General features: G+C 41.2%; 1 protein-coding gene across 1 annotated transcript in view; it reads left to right on the top strand.

Moving 5' to 3' along the window:
* Positions 1-21,034, top strand: part of CABIN1 (calcineurin binding protein 1) — a 68,636-nt gene that overhangs the window by 35,241 nt on the left and 12,361 nt on the right. The window contains exons 28-29 of the mRNA XM_089489483.1: positions 5,425-5,538; positions 20,160-20,323. Of these exons, the coding sequence (XP_089345609.1) occupies positions 5,425-5,538; positions 20,160-20,323 (278 nt within the window). The remainder of the gene's footprint in view (positions 1-5,424; positions 5,539-20,159; positions 20,324-21,034) is intronic.

The following is a 21,034-nucleotide window of genomic DNA, read 5'->3' as shown; positions in this document are numbered from 1 at the left end:
TGGATTGAGATGTGGTGAATGTGGAGGCCATTGGAGTAAAGTGAACTCATTGCCATGTTCAAGAAACCAGTTTGAGATGATGTGAGCTTTGTGACATGGTGCATTATCCTGCTGGAATTAGCCATCAGAAGATGGGTACGCTGTGGTCATAAAGGGATGGACATGGTCAGCAACAATACTCTATAGGCTGTCATGTTTAAACAATGCTTAATTGGTACTAAGGGGCCAAAGTGTGCCAAGAAAATGCTCCCCCCACACTATTACACCACCAGCCTGAACTGTTGATACAAGGCAGGATGGATCCACGCTTTCATGTTGTTTACGCCAAAGTCTGATCCTGCCATCTGAATATCACAGGTGGAATCGAGACTCATCAGACCAGGAAACGTTCTTCCAGTCTTACATTGTCCAATTTTGGTGAGTCTGTGCAAATTGTAGCCTCGGTTTCCTGTTCTTAGCTGACAGGAGTGGCACCCGGTGTGATCTTCTGCTGCTGTAGCCCATCTGCTTCAAGGCTCAACGTGTTGTACGTTCAGAGATTGTATTCTGCATACCTTGGTTATAATGAGTTGAGTTACTGCCCATTCTCCTCTGACCTCTGACATCAAGGCATTTCTCGCCCACACAACTGCCGCTCACTGGATATTTTCTCTTTTTCGGACCATTCTCTGTAAACCCCAGAGCTGGTTGTGCATGAAAATCCCAGTAGATCAGCAGTTTCTGAAAAACCCAGACCATCCCCTCTGGCACCAACAACCATGCCACGTTCAAAGTCATTTAAATCCCCTTTCTGATGCTCCATTGCTACCATGTGATTGGCTGATTAGCTATTTGTGTTAACAAGCAGTTGAACAGGTGTACCTAATAAAGTGGCCAGTGAGTGTATATACCGTGTATATATATATATATATATATATACACTGAATATTAGAAAAAAATCATAGAAATAAACATTATCTATCCCTGTGTAAGTGGTGATATGTTTTGTGCTAGTTATATATTGTATATAAAAATGGTTTTGGTAGCAGTATAAACTGCTTTGTGTGCCCACTATGTAGGAGGTGAGAGTAGGTTCTCACCCTATTGAGAGTGTGCCTTGACGTGGCGGGAGAGCTTAATTATGCTTTGGCCAATTCATATAACCAAAACCTCTCATTTATATTATGTTTATATGTTTGTTGCCAACTTTATTAGGGTGAGAAGCGCAGACAGTATTTTGTTTTTTGTGTATATTGTATATACATGATGGCTATAATACCTAATGATAAGTGAATGGATATGGATTTTAAATTATTTATCTGATTATAAAGGATAATTGATTAATATAAATTTGAAATATCACCATTAGTGCCTCATATCTCATTGTTCGTGTATACGGGGACATTATTTAAAACCACAGTTGAGTAATTTTGCTTGGTAGTATTTTTAGCTTGGTTTGTGATATTGATATAAACCGGCGAGCAATATTAGCTTGCGAATGTGCAGCTGTGACATTTCATTTAAATATAACGGCAAGGAATGGGTTTGTGCGCTGGAGCTGGGTATTTTCATGTAGGCAGCGGCATGGTTGTAGTGATTCATCCTGTGCTTGGGATGCCAGACCCCTGGGAGCACAGCTATCTTCCTACAGTCTGTCAGCCCCTGAGACCTACAGTTCGTATATTCAAAGCCCACGCACTGTAGTCACTAGCGGCTCCCGCTGGACAAATTTGCTACCCTCAAAATGTTTAACCCCTGCACTAACCTTGATTCAGTGACTTTGATTCCAACCCAGGGAGATAAAAGTGAGTAATATAGTATATAGCGAGATGGACGTTAACTGACCCCCCTGCACTAATGCTCAGAGTAATATCCATAAAACACAGTGCATTGTGTTTCCGGGAGACCCTTACTCTTTAAACAAGAAGCATGATTATAAGGGACCCCCGTTAGCATCTTCTGCCGCAAAGGCTGAATTAACCCTGCGTAGTACATGACTTAATCAGTGTGGGATCTTTCCAGAATTATCACTGATTTAATGATGCTTACCTCCTAAAACATCCAATGGCCAAGGAGGCCTGATCTTATTCTTGGGTTGTGTTTCGGGACTGGGATATAGTGATACATTTATGTGAGTTTATGACCTGTTTGTAGCTAGTTGCATAATTAAGATGAAGAATGTTTCAGAAGAAGAGTGTATGTTATTTACCCCATTTGATTAATATTATTTTGTTTTATATACACATTATTGTGAGTTTTATAGCTGTAGAAGACTGATACACCCAAACTCAACAATCATTTTGAGCACCTAGAAGTGACAGACATCAGGGTTGTAGTTATTATTATTATTATATATTTTTTTTATATAGCGCCATCAAATTCAGTAGCGATGGGGCTTTCCATCCTAAACAAGGACAGGTATGGTCTAGCTCTTCAACCAAGAGAAGCTCACTAGACTTGACACTTCATAATAGGGAGTTCAATGTAAAGAAAACTGATATTGCTCTATTAGCCCAAGTACAGATGGATATTTGAATCCCAAATTGACACAGTTTAGATGTAGACAGAGCTTTCAAAATCTCAGCGGTCTCTTCCTCTGCCTTTAAACTCCAACCACCCAGTTTACTTAATAAATCTTTGTGTGCCTCTGAACGTTTACCCGAAGGTTTGTATAGTTTATGTAGTTATGTATATGAATGTCTTGATAAATAAAAATCCTCATTCCCCTATAATTCTCTTTGATTCCTTTTGTTTGTGTGTTTGTAGTGAACACATAGTTCTTCACCCACGGTTGCTTGGACTATGTACGTCCTTTGTGATTTTTGTATCTTCCTGCCTTGCGTTAGCTCATCATTTTATCGTACTTCCCTGTATCCAAGTTAAGTTCAGTCGCTTGTGCAATAGTTCAATTCTCAGCATGGGCCTAGCTCATAGTGCCTTTGTTTGCATGTGTCATGATTCAGCTTGTGTTTTTGCGTTAAAATATATTGCGTTCCAGGCTGACATACTCTTATTCTGCTTTAGCTAGATGTACACCACATTTCAGAAGTTTGGGGTCACTTAGAACTATCCTTGTTTTTGAAAGAAAAGCAAATTTGGCAATGAAAAGAACATCGAGTGGATCAGCAATACAGTATAGACGTTGTTAATGCTGTAAATGATCATTGTGCAGAGGCCCTTGATCACTCCTGTGTTTCGGTGGCACGTTATGTTTGGTAAGCCAAGTTTCAAAGGCTAATTGATGATTAGAAACCCCTTTTGTAATTATGTTACAGCTAGAAATTTCCTTGTTTTCCATGAAAACAGCTAAGTGACCCCAAACTTTTGAATGGTAGCGTAGGCGGCTAGGTTGCTCCTTCGTGTGATGCGGAGCTGCTTACCTGACTTTATACATGTCTGGATGATATTAGATGATAATGTAATTGGCATAGTACCATCAAGCCAGTTGCGCACTCAACACATCTGTATGAAATATTCGTGTGTGCAGTCTCGACACATAATGTGTTATTTGTGTAAGTAGTGCCAATTATAGCGTGCTTCCTGCGAATGTACACACCATGCCATATGATGTTTCTATGCGTACTTTTTCGACGCCCTGTGTTATTTGCGTGTTGGCTTAGTGTATTATCCGCGTACTTGCTGTAGCATTGGCTTGGCCGTCACACTATGCACAGTTTATTATTTCAAGCTGCTTTGTTTTGGTAACAATTAATTCCGAGCGTACCCCTCATCGCCCGCGGAAAGGAGTCGAGACGAATATATGTCAGTACAATTGAGCAATCGTGCATTCCGACTGGATTACTAGGAACCTGAAGTGCGTGACCTGCTGCACAGGGAGCGTTGCAGCCAAACTTTCTAACATTGTGGAGGAGCACACAGCTTCCCAACCCTGTCCGTGGCAGTCAGCGGCAAGCCGTTTGCAGCTAATCGGAGCTTCGATGTGCAGCAGAATTAAACTGCCTTCATCACTTAGATTTTCTTGTTTCTTCTCACCTCATGTTAATTTAAATACCAGCAGTTTGGTGTATCCAGTGCCCATGGGTCAGTTATCTCCAATCAATGTATAGTAGACCCGTGAACGTCTTCACTCACATAGTAGTGCTCTGACAGAAGAGCGTTTATTAGTGTATTATCCATGTATTAGAGTGTATGAAACGGGTTTTTTACACATAAATTACTAAAATTACATAAAATAGGAAACAGAACAGTGTTCATTTTTCTTCATGTGTTTGATGTCCAGCATATATATGAGAAATAATCTGTTGAATAGTGTTTAATTAGATGGTATTTTTTATTGCCAAAACTGTCTCAAATGTAACGGACAACCCGAAAATGTTTCCTTCTCCTTGCCTAAACATTGTAATTTGTGGTTGAAATATACACTAAGAACACATTTTATAGGAAGATGTTTATTTTGATACCTTACGTTAGCTGAGGGTCGGCTATAGAAGCCAACAGAAAGAGGTACGCCAATAGAGATCATTATAAAGGGCTAGGACACATGGCTACCGGGATCCTGGGATTTGTGAGCCCTGTCTTGCATGTCTTAAAGGAAGGGCACCATTTTTAGGCTAAAAGGGTTTTGCGCTGTCTAAATTACAGATGACCAGTAGTTGTTGGTAAATATGTGAAAAAGTAAGACATGTTGGGAAGTCAGTTCTCATATCAAACTAAATTATAGGCTGTGGTGGAGGGAGAAAAACAAACACTTCATTATTTCACCATTTCATGCTCGTTCATTAAAACAAAATGTGATATTTAATTTTGTGGTGAAGTAAAGCTTACCAGAAGAAAATGTCGCTGGTTGCGTGTGTCATCCTACCGGCCAACTACAAGTACAAGAGACAGGATCTCTAACAAAGACTGTCCGGCCCGCCATTACAGTGTACTGTGACAAGATTTAGCAGTTAATCCACCTAAGACTGCAGGTTTTTAAGGAGACCCTCGACCTTAACACATATTACTAAAGGGTAAAATAAAATGCTCTTATCCAGTTCATTGTCCTATTGTCCTTTGCCCAGTTACCTATAATGGTCTTCATGCTTCCATCACCTCAATGTCACCCATTGTGCTATATATATATATATATATATATATATATATATATATATATATATATATATATATATATATATATATATATATATATACACATACACAGATCTGTTAATCATGTACTTATGTTGTGGTACCAGACTTCTGGGGGTGCAGCCCTGGGCATAACATGAGATTAAATATAGCCTGTGTTTGTATAAAATCTATGCTTTATCGCATGTACTTGTCTATAACATATTTGCATTATGTTACTTATTGTGTCATGTTGTCGAAGTGTTTCACCGTCTTGCAATGCACACTAGTTCAGGGAGCCTCATTCACTTGCAGATATGTATGCATGCTTATACTCTCTCCAGTATATCGCCTTCATCCAGCTTGTTGTCTCCCCAGAACCTACAGTGGGCCAGAGATGTGTTGCTAGGCAGCAGTATCCCATGGCAGCAGCTGAAGCACATGCCAGCACAGGGACTCTTCTATGAGAGGAACAAGACCAATTTCTTCAATGTAAGTTGTGCTCCCTATGACACAGTTCAGGCTTTAGAGACACCGACTAGTGTGGGAAATCTCTTGACAGGTTTCAAATATTTGGAGATGTTTGCCAAGGACCCTTAAGGTTGACCCCAGCTTTCATCACCAGGCAAAAAACATTATATACTTGCAAAAAATGGTACCTGGGCATCAACATGTTATTGGCCACACTTCATTATGTAGAACTCAAGCACTGATACCTGGTTGCTCCCCAATGGGAGGATGTGGGGAGTTAAAGTTGCTCATTGTTTTCTATGTTTTTGTTTTTATGTGTGCAAAATGATGTAAGATATGCACATATAGTAGATAACCCTATGCAATAAAAAAAACTTTTTTAGCTCCTTAAAGTGATAAACGAGACCAAATATGGGGAGTGGCTAGAAAAAAACAAATACTACTGTGTGTAATTATTAATTATCACCTTTTATTTTGCGTGCATCAGGAAAGCATCTTGCTTGATGCTGTTACTGCTGAATGTTAGTGAATGTCAGTCTTTTTGTGCAGCAGGTCTAAATCTCTTGCAGGTCTAAATCTCTCGCCTTCCTGATCATTTCTCTGTGCCAACAAGTACTAGGGAGCCAGACATAACAGTAAACAAACCATAATGAGAAGAAAAAAACATTCATTATTTTACAATCATAGTTCCTAGTCACAGACTGTTATGAGATGAGTCTCAATAGGTCTTCTAAGTGGCAGATTGTCAAACTACTTGGCATTCTACGCATGGAAGCACTACACTTGTCTTCCATTATGCTTAACGGGTTTGAATATCTCACTGCAAATTGTATATTTCTCAAGTATCTCTTTTATAATTCCAATGTATGTTGAAGAGTTAAAGCTTTCTTGCTAAGTTTGGTGAATCTTGCACAGTTGACTCATAACTGCAAGATTCACCAAACTAAGCAAGAAAGCTTTAACTCTTCAGTGTACATTGGATTGTAAAGAGATACTTAAGAAACAGCATACAATAAAATACAAGAGGTCTTAATGGAGAATACTATATATAAAAGGCTCGTACATAAAATGAGAATGCTTGGGCTGGGGGAGAATGTGTGTATGTGGGTAAGTAACTGGCTCAGTGATAGGAAACAGAGGGTGGTTATTAATGGTACATACTCTGAGTGGGTGACTGTTGCTAGTGGGGTACCACAGGGGTCAGTTTTGGGTCCTATTCTTTTTAATATATTTATTAATGACCTTGTAGAGGGATTGCATAGTAAAGTATCAATCTTTGCAGACGATACTAAGCTCTGTAACGTGGTTAACACAATAGAGGACAGCGCACGATTACAAATGGATCTGCATAGGTTGGAGGCTTGGGCTGGGATGTGGCAGATGAGGTTCAACACAGATAAATGTAAGGTTATGCACATGGGGAAGAAAAATCCAGGCTGGGAATATGTATTAAATGGGAAAACACTGGGGACGACTGACATGGAAAAGGACTTAGGAGTTTTAGTTAACAGTAAATTTACCTGTAGCGACCAGTGTCAGGCAGCTGCTGCTAAGGCAAATAAAATCATGGGGTGCATCAAAAGGGGCATAGATGCCCACGACAAGGAAATAATTCTACCCCTGTACAAGTCACTAGTCAGACCACACATGGAATACTGTGTACAGTACTGGGCACCAGTGTACAAGAAAGATATAGTGGAGCTGGAGAGGGTTCAAAGACGGGCAACCAGAGTAATAAGGGGAATGGGAGGACTACAGTACCCAGAAAGATTATCAGAATTGGGGTTATTTAGTTTGGAAAAAAGACGGCTTAGGGGGGACTTAATAACTATGTATAAATATATAAGGGGACAGTACAGAGATCACTCCCAGGACCTATTTATACCCAGGACTGTATCTATAACAAGGGGACATCCTCTACGGCTGGAGGAAAGAAGGTTTCTACACCAGCACAGACGGGGGTTCTTTACAGTAAGAGCGGTGAGATTATGGAACTCTCTGCCAGAGGAAGTGGTGATGGTAAACTCAATAAAAGAGTTCAAAAGGAGCCTGGACGTGTTTCTTGAAAGCAATAATATTACAAGTTATGGATATTAGATTAATAGGGACAGAACGTTGATCCAGGGATTTATTCTGATTGCCATATTTGGAGTCGGGAAGGAATTTTCCCCCTGGTATGGGGCAATTGGCATCTGCTTCATAAGGGTTTTTTGCCTTCCTCTGGATCAACACAGTAGGGACACAATATGTATATAGGTTGAACTTGATGGACTTTGGTCTTTTTTCAACCTTATGAACTATGTTACTATGTTACTATGTTACTATGTTACTATATTGTAGTTGGAGCTTTTCTGCAAGTTCCTATCCAAGCCTTACATTCAGTGGATATTTGAATTTCCTCTTGCTGTGCATATTTTATAGCTTTCCTCTTGATATGCGCTTAAACATTGATGCTATTGGTTTTTATTTGGAAATAATGAATAGAGGTGAGCTTCCCATTGTCTTGCTGGAAGGCGCATCTCAATCCCAGTCTCAAATCTCTGGAAGACTGAATTTCCCTGTATTTAGCGCCATCCATCATTGCTTTAATCCTGACCATTTTCCGAGTCCCTGCCGTTGAAAAATATCCCCACAGCATGACGCTGTCACCACCGTTCTTGGGGTGATGACAGCTCTTGAGTTTGCGCCAATTTTAGTCTCATCTCACCAGAGTACCTTTTTCCATATGTTTGGGAAGTCTCCACATGTTTTTTGGTGAACAGCAAGCAGGTTTGCTTATTATTTTTTTTAAGCAATGGCTTTTATCCTGACCACTCCTCCATGAAGCCCAACTCCTATCCATAGGACCATTGGAGACTTTGGTGATGATTTCTTCCTGACTCCTATTTTTGGAATATATGTGGCACCTGCACTTTTGTAAGTTTATTGCAGTTTTTCTGCTTTTTAAGATATCTTATACTTCCCGTCCTTTTTTTGTGGAATATAACACCGTATCAAGGATTTAAAACCACCATTCTGGACCACTCAGAAGTCGTGGAGGTCGTCTGATTTACAGCTCTATAGCACACAGTCAAGTGTGCTCACCATCTTATAAGTGCAATTTTTTCTATATCATCACACTAGTGAAAAATAGTGCAATTTGGTTCTTTTTCTTTATCACTTTACTCAGATCAAAAGACACAGAGATACACATTTGTTGTTATTCGCTACACTATTGTTGTTTTTTCTTTCTTTTCTGTTTAAACGAGCGCTCCTAAGTGGATCCATGGTTTGAATCTAGAAGCCGGCCAAAAAAATACAGGAGCCGGCTTTTTTTTCTTTCCCAATCATTTCTTTTATTTTTTTGGTGCCCAGGGTTTGTTGAGCCATAATCTAGGGTACACAAATTATATACATGACTGTAGCTTAAAACATTTGATTGTTTAGTATATTTTTTAGAGACCACTGGGTTCTGTTGTCTTACATCAGACAGGTGCAACCATTTTTAGAATACAAAAATTCTTGCTTTCATTTCAGATGCAACCAAATGGGTACTTGATTTCTTTGTGGAGTGTAGTTGGTCATGATGGCAAAACGACATGCAGCCCTTTTATTTTTGTGGTACCCATATGAGGCAATGCAAGGCATCTTTAGTTAAGGTGCTTTTATTATTATTATTATTATTGTTGTTGTTTTATATAGCGCCATCAAATTCCGATTTTGTTTCCTCTTAGGCGCGATTTTACCCTGCGTTGGCTTGCACTATGCTGGCTTGCATATTTTAGAACGCACTCTAAATATCTTTATATCTGGCAATGTTGTCATCTCCCCACAGGAGTTTTGTAGATTTCATCATCCCTGGAGATACTCCTAGATGTAAGATATTGGCGGTGCAGCAAGCAGTCTGTTGTAGATTACAGTGAATATTGTTTATTAACAGCAGGTTATTTTTGTCTGTGCTTTTGGAACATATGTCTGTTTTGAGAGAATCAATATTATTTGGAATGCTAAAGAAATGCATCCAATCTTTATTATTATAATACCATAATATGTTTTAGTTCTTTACAAGTGTTTCCCCTCATTTGGAGGCTAATTGAAATAATCTCAGGCATTTGTGAAGGTCTCAGTTCCAGTGCTTTATAGTTTTGGCACAGGTGTAGGTGACACTATCCACTACTGACGATCAGGGCATTTAAGTGGTCTTCACTATCCCTTAGATTGACTCGCTATAGGAGAAAAGAACAGGAATGATTCCTGTGTTCATACAGGATTGTTCCAATTGTGAACGTGCAGTTTTAGACATTGGGCATTGATATACACCGATCAGTCATAACATTATGACCACCTGCCACAAAATATCGCATGGTCCCCCTTCTGCCACCAAAACAACTCTGGCCCGTCAAGGCATGGGCTCCACTAGACCTCTGAAGGTGTGTTGTGGTATCTGGCACCAAGACATTGGGCTACAGTATCCTTCGCACCCACATGTGTATCAATGAGCCTTGGCCGTCCATGACCCTGTCGCTGGTTCACCGCTTCCCTTCCTTGGACCACTTTTGATAGGTACTGACCACTGCAGACTGGGAACACCCCACAAGAGCTGCAGTTTTGCTTCTACCACATCAACTTTGAGGACGAAATGTTCACTTGTTGCCTAATATATCCCACCCACAGACAGGTGCCATGATAACAAGATTATCTGTGTTATTCACTTCACATGTCAGTGGTCATAATGTTATGGCTGATCAGTGTAAATATTTTACAGCACATTAACACAGATTTATTATTATAATTGGTGTGAATTTTGCCTTTTTGTATTGCAAATATGTTGTTATTCGGAGATTCCTGTTCATTTAAAGACAAGATAGGGCCTCAGAAGGTGTGCTGTTTTTGTGGCAGATACGGCCTTTTGAAATGTGTTGGGCTAGTTCAAACTGTGGATTCAGGTGTAGTTCTGAAAGAGCAGCAAGTGCCAGAAAGGGTCCCTCCGCAGCAAATGTACATGGGAGAACAGGGGTCTAACACGGGTGACCCCTGCTACCAATTGTCCACTCCTTTGAAGCTGCTAGGTGTGAGTGATACCCGCAACTACCAGATCATCTGGCTTATCTCTCACACTCTCCCTGCACGCTGTGTTTGACTGATCCAGATGACATCACATCCACTTCCTGAACGCTAAATCAGTCTGCACGCAGCGTGGAAGAAAAGATACACAGGCTGGCTGTTTGGGGGCACTGACAAGCTGTTTGGGGACTTAGATGGCACAGACAAGCTATTTGGGTCAAATATGACACAGGCTACCTGTTTGGGGTCACAGATGGCACGGACAAACTGTGTGCGGCAAAATTGGCACAGACAAACTATTTGGAGGCTAATATAACACAAAAAAACTGTTTAGGGGCACTGACAAGCTTTTTGTGAAAAATATGGCACAGACAATCTATTTGAGGGCAATGGTGGCACAGGCTAGCTGTTTGGAGCAAAGATGCCACAGATAAACTGGGGGCAAAGGTGGCAATCACAAGCCATTTTACTGAACCATTTGTTGCATATTATCGCCTGTAGAGGAAGCATTTTCAACAAGTTGTTTTGGCTGTAGTATTTTGTTGTTAGTGAATTATAAATCCCTTTATTTTTCATTAAAGGTTTCTGGCAGTTTTATACTATTATACTGTATTTTCTTTACTCACATATGTTTTGTGCTGTTTCACCCAGTGAACTAGAATCATAATGTAATCTTGTGGAATGTGGTTTTGGACTATTAAGAAGAATAGAGATTTGGTTTTCCGTATGCTGTATGGAGGGTGGTTATTTTATGGTGCATGTGTGTGCCGTAAATTATTCATGCTGCACGACAATAAATGTACTCTGTAAATGTAGTTGTTTTAAAGTAAAACAGTTTAAAAAAACAGGCAGGTGGGGCATGTATGTACCATATGTTCTGTCTTCGTGATATTAAGATAAATGCAGCAAGAGGTCTGGAGGTTGAGCAGGTTTATTTTAAAAATGTTGAGGTATTTATTGCTTACGTACTTTAAATAGTATTTCCATTATCCTCCTGTAGTTTTAAGCAAACAGTTAAAATTTTGTTGATAAAATATTCAGATACATTTTCTTGTTATCGGAGAAACTGTATGTATCGGTGGAAAGAAAGTACTGAGAAAACACTTTTGATATAATTGTCATTGAAAGTCTGTAGCAAAGTGCCAGAGTTATGGCCTAGTACAACAACAGCAGATACTTCCATCCCACCCTTAAGCCATGGACATCCTGCTTGTTTCAGCTGAGTACCAATATATTCTGGTGAAACAGCTATGATGCACACATTATATAGCGATACTAGCGCTTCAAACCAGATTAAGCTACTGTCATTGTGCCAGTGAAAAAAAATGTTCTTTGTTTGGGCGAGTCTGGGTTTGGTGGAATCCAGGAGAACGTTGCCTGCCTGACTGCATTGTGGACATTTTGGACAATGCTGTGCTTCCAACTTCGAGGGAACGGTTTGGGGAAAGCCCTTTTCTGTTCCAGGATGACAGTGCACAAAGCAAGGTCCATAAAGACATGGTTGGATGAGTTTGGTGTGGAAGAACTTGACTGGCCGTACAGAGCCCTGACTTCAACCTCAACAAGCACCCTTTGGATGAACTGGAATGGACATTGCACTGCAGGCCTTCTTGTCCAACATCAGTGCCTGACCTCACAAATGCTCTATTGGCAGGGCCGGACTGGCCCACCGGGATACCGAGAAATTTCCTGGTGGGCCGGCCGGTCCGTGGGCCGCTCCGCCCGGTCAACATTCAAAGCGGCCGTAAGTGTTGTAAATACACAACACATGCGGCTGCAACGTAAGACAGCCGCTGAGCGGCTGCGAGCAAGCTTCAAAGCGGCCACAAAAAGGGGTGGGACGAAGGCCATTGGGCGGTGCATTGCGTGCACAGCAACCGCTTTAATTTCATCAGTGGCCGGTGGAGGCAGGCTGACGGTGCAGCAGCTCTTCGTCCCACCTCGCAACGAGGAAAGTTAAAAGCGGCCATTGCGCGGCCGCCAGTGTGCCTCCACCGGCCACTAATGAAATTAAATCGGCTGGTGTGCACACAACGCGACGCCCAATGGCCTTGCCGCTGCTCTTCGTCCCACCCCCACAAAAGGGGTGGGACGAAGGCCATTGGGCGGCACATTGCGTGACGGCCGCGCAGTGGCCTCTTTGAATTTTCCTCGCAGCCTCTCAGCGGCTGTCTTACGCTGCAGCCGCACGGCGGCTATGTGGAACACGTTGTGGGGTGGGACGAAGAGCTGCGGCACGGTGACACTCGAGGCGGGCTCAGCCTCACAGAAGTGTTCCTTGTGACAGCGAAAGGATTGTCACGTCGTCGAGGAGAACAGGACAAAAACACAAAAATGTAAGTACCGGTATTTGTATTACCAAAATATAGTAATGGGATCAAAGGGGAAAGCAGACCCATATTCAAGGGAGAGGGGTTTGCCTTCATTAAATTTTAAAATTAAATAATACAAAAGGAGGGCGTGGCTGGGGGTAATACACATGGCAGTGGGGGCATCAATAATAGACAAGTGTTCTTCGTAAAAGTGTTAGGGGCATCAAGGGAGTGGGTTAGCTGGGGTATCACATAAATCAATGCTGGGGGGGCAATACCCAAGGGTGTGGAGGAATAAATGCACAAAGGGGGCAATACCCAAGGTTGTGTTTTTAGGGGAAGACAGTAATCAATACTAAAGGGGGACCTGGCTGGGACATCAATACACAAGGGGATTAATGACAGGGGGAGTTAATGACAAAGCAGTGTAGAACATAGTGTTTTATGCTTCAGTATGGCAGAGGCTGTCCTGGTGTGTGTCTGGGTGTCGGTGTCCACTGTACTTACTGTACTAATAAATTGATTTATTTAATGTTTACTTATCCAGAGATAAAACGCACTCCTGAGCTTGTGGTCACTTCAGGGGACAAAACTTTCTAGGCCCAGAAATGAGTGAGAGGAAAAGTAAAGGCATTGTGTTATTTACTCTTATTTTAATCTGCATATTTTATCACAAAGGATTACTCGCAGAAACTTGAATGGTGGTTGGGATCTTCAGAGTGAAACCCAATTTAGTTTGTTATTCCCTTTGGTTTCACAGTCCTTCCCCCTTAAGAGAGGACCTTTTACTTAAACATACTAACAGACCACTTTGCACCATGAACTGTGTGCATTTAAAAAAAAAAATTAATAATGTATCTGGGATGAGGTATTCATTGGATGATGCAGCGCTAGAACAGTTGTGGTGGTATTAATAGCCAAAAGTTTCTTACAAGAATATCATGAAAATATATTATTCAGTGGAACAAAACAAATATCGTGTTTTGTTTCGCTGAATAAAATGGAACTTTTTCATCAGTAGCAAATGTTTTGATTTCATTATGCCTAATGTATTTAATTTATTAGGGCCTTTTAACACTTTTGCTTTCTGGCATTTTAATACAAATAATGTGATAAAAATAATGTTTTAAAGCTATTTGTATTGCAAATAGTGTGACGTGGGTATGTATAAGGGGTGCTTGTGGGTATGAGAGCTCGACCACAAGATAAACTTTATGGGGCTGGTCTCCAAATGTTTCCAGGGCTGCTTTCCAGTCCCAGTCTGGCCCTGTCTATTGGATGACATGGCAGAACACTGGAACATCAGAGTGTGACTAGAGAATACAGTTTGCTTTTTGTGTTTTAAGAATGGAAAATAAAACATGGACTTTGCATCATAATTCTTCATTTAAGGTGTCCCAGTACACATCAGGCAAAGAGCACGTGCACTGTCAAGTCCTGTCTGAAACACATTTACAGAATGGATTGCAAACCCATAAACATGTGGAAATGACATCCTTTCATTGTTACTCTAGACATCCAGATGACAATATATAGAATTGCTATAAAGCATTCAGAGAAGTTTCAGGTTGTAGACCAAAAATCTTTAAATCAGACCAGTTTGGGGTACATTGTGTCCAAAACCAGAGGTATCATTCTTACAATCCTTGACATTATGATGAAGGTGACCAAGTGCCGTTGTAAGGCTGCATTGGAAACTGTGTCCTCAATCTGGGCCCCGACCCCCTATTATATCTGACACTTTACTTCCATCCATGGCCAATCCCTAAAGGAAGGCTGCATCTTCTTGTCCAAAGAAATGTTTAAGGCTGACCCACCTCTCACCAAAAAATGTTTTAGTTTGTCTACTCTGCCCTTTGAATTACTATTCCGTCCCTATTTATTTTCTCAGTATGTGTATCCTCTGCAACACGGTGCAACCCACAAGTGAGTCTAAATACCATATTTAAAAGGACTTTAAAGCACATGACAGCTGTGTGATGCTTTTAAATGTTCTTGATTCTGTAGAATCCACATCCATTTGCCCCTTTCCCCATCCCCAGTTAAATGGCATGTAAGAGATGTATTGGGAACACATCTTCCTGTACGTGATCGGCTCACCTCTAGTCTGCTGCAGCACTGGCTTGGTGAACAATGTGGGCTTGGGTCTGTTTGGATGTGAGGAAAGTGCTCTTATTGATATCAATTGGAGTTCCAAGCGGCCAGTCAGTGCCAAGAATAGTTCGACCATGTCCGATATTTTATTTTTTTTCGGTTTGGAAGAATACATATTAAAGTACTCATGGAGTATGCTTTCTTCCGTAGCAGGGGGTGTCGGGGCATTGATCTGTCCCTTTGAGCACAAAGCTTAATGTGCTAAATGCCATACATATGGGCTACATATGTAGAAAACCGTAGCCTCAGTCTGAGTCATCTCAAGAGGAGGTCCATAAATAAGGGGTAAGGTTTCACCCATATATAATAGGTGTTTCTGTGTGAGGGTACAAAGTGGATGTTGAGAAATAGAAATAGTACTGTTATATGTGCACAGCCCATGCTATGCATTACTTGGTAACATTATGCACACAGTAATTAAGTTAATGCTTTAAGCCAATGGTGCACATTTATACTTTATATACAGTCAGCTGCTTGTATACATACATTCACAGCATGTATGTGGCCCGCATACATATACATAATAGTAATGTGTAATTCTAGATAAAGGTTTGTAATGTATGTATTATATATTCAAGGCGGCTAAGGTTATACATTCATGTATATCAGTTTAGCTGTTTGTACACAGCACGTATGTGCACAGCTTGCTAGGTGCATCAGCTCTGTGCCTGTTTGCGTGGGTGTTCATGTGGGAGGATACATTAGATGTGTGTGATTGGTTGCCCCTGGCTATGGGCGGCTCTAAGGAAGCTCACATACACACAGATCCACACACACACTCTAACAAGCTGGACTAGTGCAGGGTCAGGAGGGAAGAGGGGGGTGCGTGGGTGTGAAGCGGAAGGCTGTGTAAAATATAGGCAGCCTGTCACTGCTGCTCCTCTCAGCCTGTGGTGCTGTTTCTTCGGCTGTGCCAGGCCTGATCTGCACACCTTGCCTCTGTTCACACTCGTACACACCCTGCGGGTTGCACCCCACTCTGAGGTACCCTGAAGTCATTTGGCGGGGATGTGCGACAGGAGGGGCCTTTCCTCACTGTGATGGTGAGTTATTTTGCAACACGGATGTGGATGTTGTGTTTGGGTGTGTGTTGTGAACGTGTACTTTGAATACAGGTACAATTTACAAATAGAGACGTGTCAGCCTATGCATGTGTGTCCCGGTGTGTACATCACAGCCGAGAAAATGAATGTGTGGGGATTTTTAAGCATGGCTACTTAATGCGTATATGTATGTACGGTATGTTTATCATGCAGTGTGCAAAATGTATTGGAAGATCCCGGGGTTACTAATTGAATTCAGTTTGAACTATAATATAGAAAAAGTACAGTGTAAATAATCTGTAGTATACGTGGTACTGTATCTCTTCTATGGGCATCTAATGTTTCATAAATAGGTAAATAGGTATGTGCGGTATTTCCAACAGCTTTGGCTAAGGGTGATGGCCACCTGTGTAGGATCAACCGTGTGACTGCCTTCAGAAACTTGTTTTTTCTGTATGTGAATTGTTTGTAAAAGAGCAACTGCTACACATTTGGCTGAGTGACTGTTCCTGCCATTCTATAAATAACGCTTGTTCTACTTTATAAAGTTCTGTGGAGACAGACCCAGCCATCTCCCTTATAACTGTAAGAAGTAGAAGTGGTGGTAATTTTGTGTTAAAGAAGGTAAGCTGGGGTGTACCATTAATCTGTCTTTTCCTAGTTTTTCTTCCTTTTGTCCCTTGTCCATGTTTCCTCCTATTACAGTACAGCCTGCCTCCTTTATGATGCTCTTCTGTCTCCTCGCTTGCTGTAACTCTCTGTTGATATCTCTCTCCCCACTTTCCTTCCTCTCTATTTAGTCCGCTTTAGTAGCAGGGCTGGCTGTGTTCCTGTGTTTGCTGTTTGGTTTTCTCTGCGGGTGCACACACAGGAAAAGAATAAATTATTCAGCGGCATTGGACTCCCTCAGCTCCCTAAAGTCTAGAACTGATGCCTTTCAAGTCTCTGAGAAGGCAGGACCCAAATGAATTTCCAAAACACAAGCATCACCCCCCCTCCTCTATTCTGAGCTCCCTACTATAGATTGCTATTCTGAATGCAAAATTCTGCACAGGGATCTATGAGATGCAGTCTGCCAAAACTAGAAGGCCATAGTGATATAAAGGTAACAATAGGAATACTCACATTTTAAAGGCAAATTTTATTGAGAATGCAAGTGCATTAGGTGTCTGTTACCAAGTAAGGACTGGCACCAATCAGCCTAGGCAGAGGACAGCCTCAAGCTATAGGGCCCATAATATAGTGTCCCAAACTATTTGGGTGGCCATATCAAGACTAACAGTGCTCAATACAGACATTCCAGTCCTGTCCGATGTGTATTTTCCAAAGTGGACTGCATAAAAGGAGTACATAAAGGATACAGTTAGGGTGTCCTAGTTGCACCAGACACCCTGGTGGCTATATGGGGAATTGCAAGTAAAATGGTGGCCCAAAAATCATTGTCAGAGCAGCCAGGGTCAGTGTGCACCACTGTCCCCTTTGCCAGCGATTTCTCTGTTAAGGGTACCATAAGTTTTACCGGTAAATCCCCACCCTTGCTGCGGCATGTTCTCTTCCTGGTAGAGAATACTTGTCAGGCTAGTGTAAGAAGAATGTGCCTCTTCCTGCTTTAGATGCCCTGTTGCAATCCATTCACGCTTTTACCAGGTAGCCAAGCATAGCTTGACGTAACATCTGAAACGTGCTACACACCTGCTTCCAACTTGGCATTTAAAAGGGATCTCTAGAATTAGATGGTTCAAGGCTCAGATGTAATTTAAGAAGTTTTACTTTACTGAGAGGTTTCTAGATATGTGGAGAAACCTCCCAGCAGAAGTGGCAGGGTTTAATACAGTGAGGGGATTTAAACATGCATGGGATGGCTATCCTGATACTAAGGGGGGGGGCAAGGACCAATTCAAGGTTGGATTTTTAATGCAGGTATAATGAGCAGACTAAATGGTTCTTATGGTGTCGTATCTTCAAATTCCATTTTGTCTTGAGCATAATACATTTAACCCCTTAATGACAAAGCCCGTACATGTACGGGCTCAAAATACATTGTTTTCAATGGGTTTAGGGACCGCCCATTGTCCTTAAGGGGTTAAAAAAAATTACCCTGGTTTTGTTGCAACAAGCATTTTGTTTATCAGACCTGGTGGCTGCCATTGTTGTCAGTCACTGATATTTTGGATGGCTTTCACTACCCAAACATGACACTGAACGGATTCTCAATGACATTGCTAATGAAGTCTGTTCATATGTAGACTTTCATTGGAGTGTCCAGCCATTCTGTAGCGCAGGCAGCATGATACGGCGCAAGGGTGTTTGTATGTGTTCTAGCTCTGTTATTTTAGCCTAGTCTACTAGACACGTCGCCAATAAGAACCTCTCAGCCCATCTAGTTTCAAACCATATTTGGTCTTTGTCCTTTTCTGATGATGTTGTGTCTATTTTATGTATGTTTAATTCATTCAATATATTAAAGGTTAGATGTATATAGTTACAGCACATGATGCTTCTTTTTATTACTGTGTGCGATAAGTCGAGGAGCGCATGCAAGATAGCCTAGGATCGTGACTGATGTGCAGGGCTCACTTGATGACTAGGGGAGGAAAGTCAATGCCTGGCAGATGCCAAAACATGTCTGAGGTCATGAAGTTTCAGAGTTTCTGGAAAGACTATTTATAATCAATGTTTTGTGTGGTTTTGTAAAACAAATCTTCCAATAGCAGCTTGTCTGTATTAGTGGTAGGAAGTGTAGCACCTCGGTTGAAAAATATATATTTGCATTCCGCTGCTAACGATTATCTTGTATAAGCAAGCACCCTAGCATCTGGTACTGCATAAATATAGTGTGTGAATTAAAAGTAAACGCTAGTCTCTTACCCCCTATTGTCTCGCTCTCCCTCCTCCCACGCCCCTTCCTCCCACGCCTGCTCGATCAAGATGTTTGGGTGGCTTACTAATTAGGCACAATCAAACTAACCCACAAATGATCAGGAGAACCAGCCAGATCTCCCATAATCTTTAGGAGAATAACTTAGACAAAAAGAATGCAACAGGAAGTAACGTCGCATAATGCACTTCTCAAAAGCAGAAAGATTGTTCCCAAAGTACTTCATGTTCCCACCATAAAAGGGGAAAATTGTCCAACGACATAGTGTGCAGTGTGAATGTCCTGCACATGCACAGGTTCATTTTGCTCTGATTTTTGGCAAGCTCCCCTTGATTTCTGGCAGTAAAAGTTTAGCTGGAGGCAGAGGATCTTCTTGTGTGTGCCACAACATAATTACGTATACAAGGAAGTCGGAGGAACTGCAGTATCTCTGAGGGTAAACATCCTCTGCTTCCTTGCATATTTCCTCCTGGGGTTAAAAGTGTGTGCCCTCTGCCGATCCCAGCAAGTCCCTTAGGACTCACAAAGACCTTGCACAAAAGAGCGTGACTACCGTTAACCTGGTGACACAAGTTGTAGCATTGTGAGGTAACCAGGTTTGACAGTGGCTTCATGTGCATGCGCTGTACTCGGTGAATGAACCAGCAATCTGTAGTCTGAAGAAATTTCTATTTTCGTATATTTTATCTCTTACATTTTTTTATATAGTGCCAGCGTATTCCGTAACACTGTTATAATAAGGAACAGTAAACAAAGACAATTAAAATTGATAATAACTTGAACACGTTAAACCATATTGGTACAGAAGGAGATTAGGGTCTCAAATTTACAATATGCTGGGTGGTTGAGGTGAACATGAGATGTGAGGAGAGGACTGCTTGGGTGAGGATGACTTTATAGTAGTGAGGGTGATATGGAGAACTGTTGATCTAGCAGGTGGACATGACGGATGGCTTATCTGGGAAGCATCCTAGAGAAGTGGTACAGCGCAGATGCAATTTTGAATACACAAGTGGGAAGAGGTAATAACAAGTATAAGAGACGTAAGTTGTGGGATCAACAAAGAGGCACTTACGAGAGTACTTGTACATAAGAGCAGAGATATAAGAGGTGCAGAATTGTTAGAGGCTCTGTAGGTCAGGATTTTGGAGGAACTGGCACAGTGACATGGTCTCTTCTTTCATTCCCTTCTCTCTTTATTACATTTCGCAGGGAATCTGGCGTATACCTGTGGATGATATAGATCGCCCTGGTAGCTTTGCTTCTCATATGAACCGCTCTATTGTGCTTCTTCTGAATGTTCTGGCTCAGCTCAAGGACTCCAACACACTGCTGAAAATCTCGTGCATGCTACAGAGGACCCCCGACCAGGGGAAGTAAGTGTCTGACAGCCCCTCCCGTGATTTCAGGTTCACCCCCTATGGAGTTAGCCATACATATGTAGTCTCTACGTGTGAGGCTAAGATTCTCAGCTGGTAGGTACTTCTCAGATTATAGAGGAAATTGGAGCTTTGAACTTTTCTTTCTTTATTGCCATATTTTCAGTACTGAACAAAGGACACTATAAACATGGGTAAGGCAAATGCAAGTTCATAATGGGAGCCTAGGTCTAAAGAATTATACATTGTACTCTAAAGAGGCCAAAGCAAATAGCATTGCTATAGGGAAATTAGTCACACCAGTAAAAATAAAGGAATCCTTTTTAAATCCTGACATGCCTAAGATGTTGGCTAAATTGTGGCTATTTAAAAAGGATTAAATCAAATTAAATGTGGATTGGTTTAGCAGGCAGGTATCTCTATATAAAATTGTCAGCTGTAGAACCATAATGAGGAACTGAATATCTCACATTCTATAAATGGTACTAGGGCTGCAACTAACGATTATTTTCATAATCGATTAGTTGGTCGATTATTTTTTCGATTAATCGATTAATCGGATAAAAAAATGAATGTACATTTTTCATTTATTTAAAATTATTTAATAAACAAATGATGTTAAATACAAACGCAGAATAAAAAAAAAAACTGATAAAATGCGTTTGAGCACAGGCTTGCCACGCTGCCTCCCAGACATGCCACGCTGCC

This window comes from Sceloporus occidentalis, unplaced genomic scaffold, assembly GCF_023333645.1.
Source record: "Sceloporus occidentalis isolate IW3139 unplaced genomic scaffold, rSceOcc1.0.p SCAF_40, whole genome shotgun sequence".
Classification (NCBI taxonomy): domain Eukaryota; kingdom Metazoa; phylum Chordata; class Lepidosauria; order Squamata; family Phrynosomatidae; genus Sceloporus; species Sceloporus occidentalis.
Note: the sequence above shows the minus strand (reverse complement) of the source record. Positions and strands in the feature narration are given on the sequence as shown.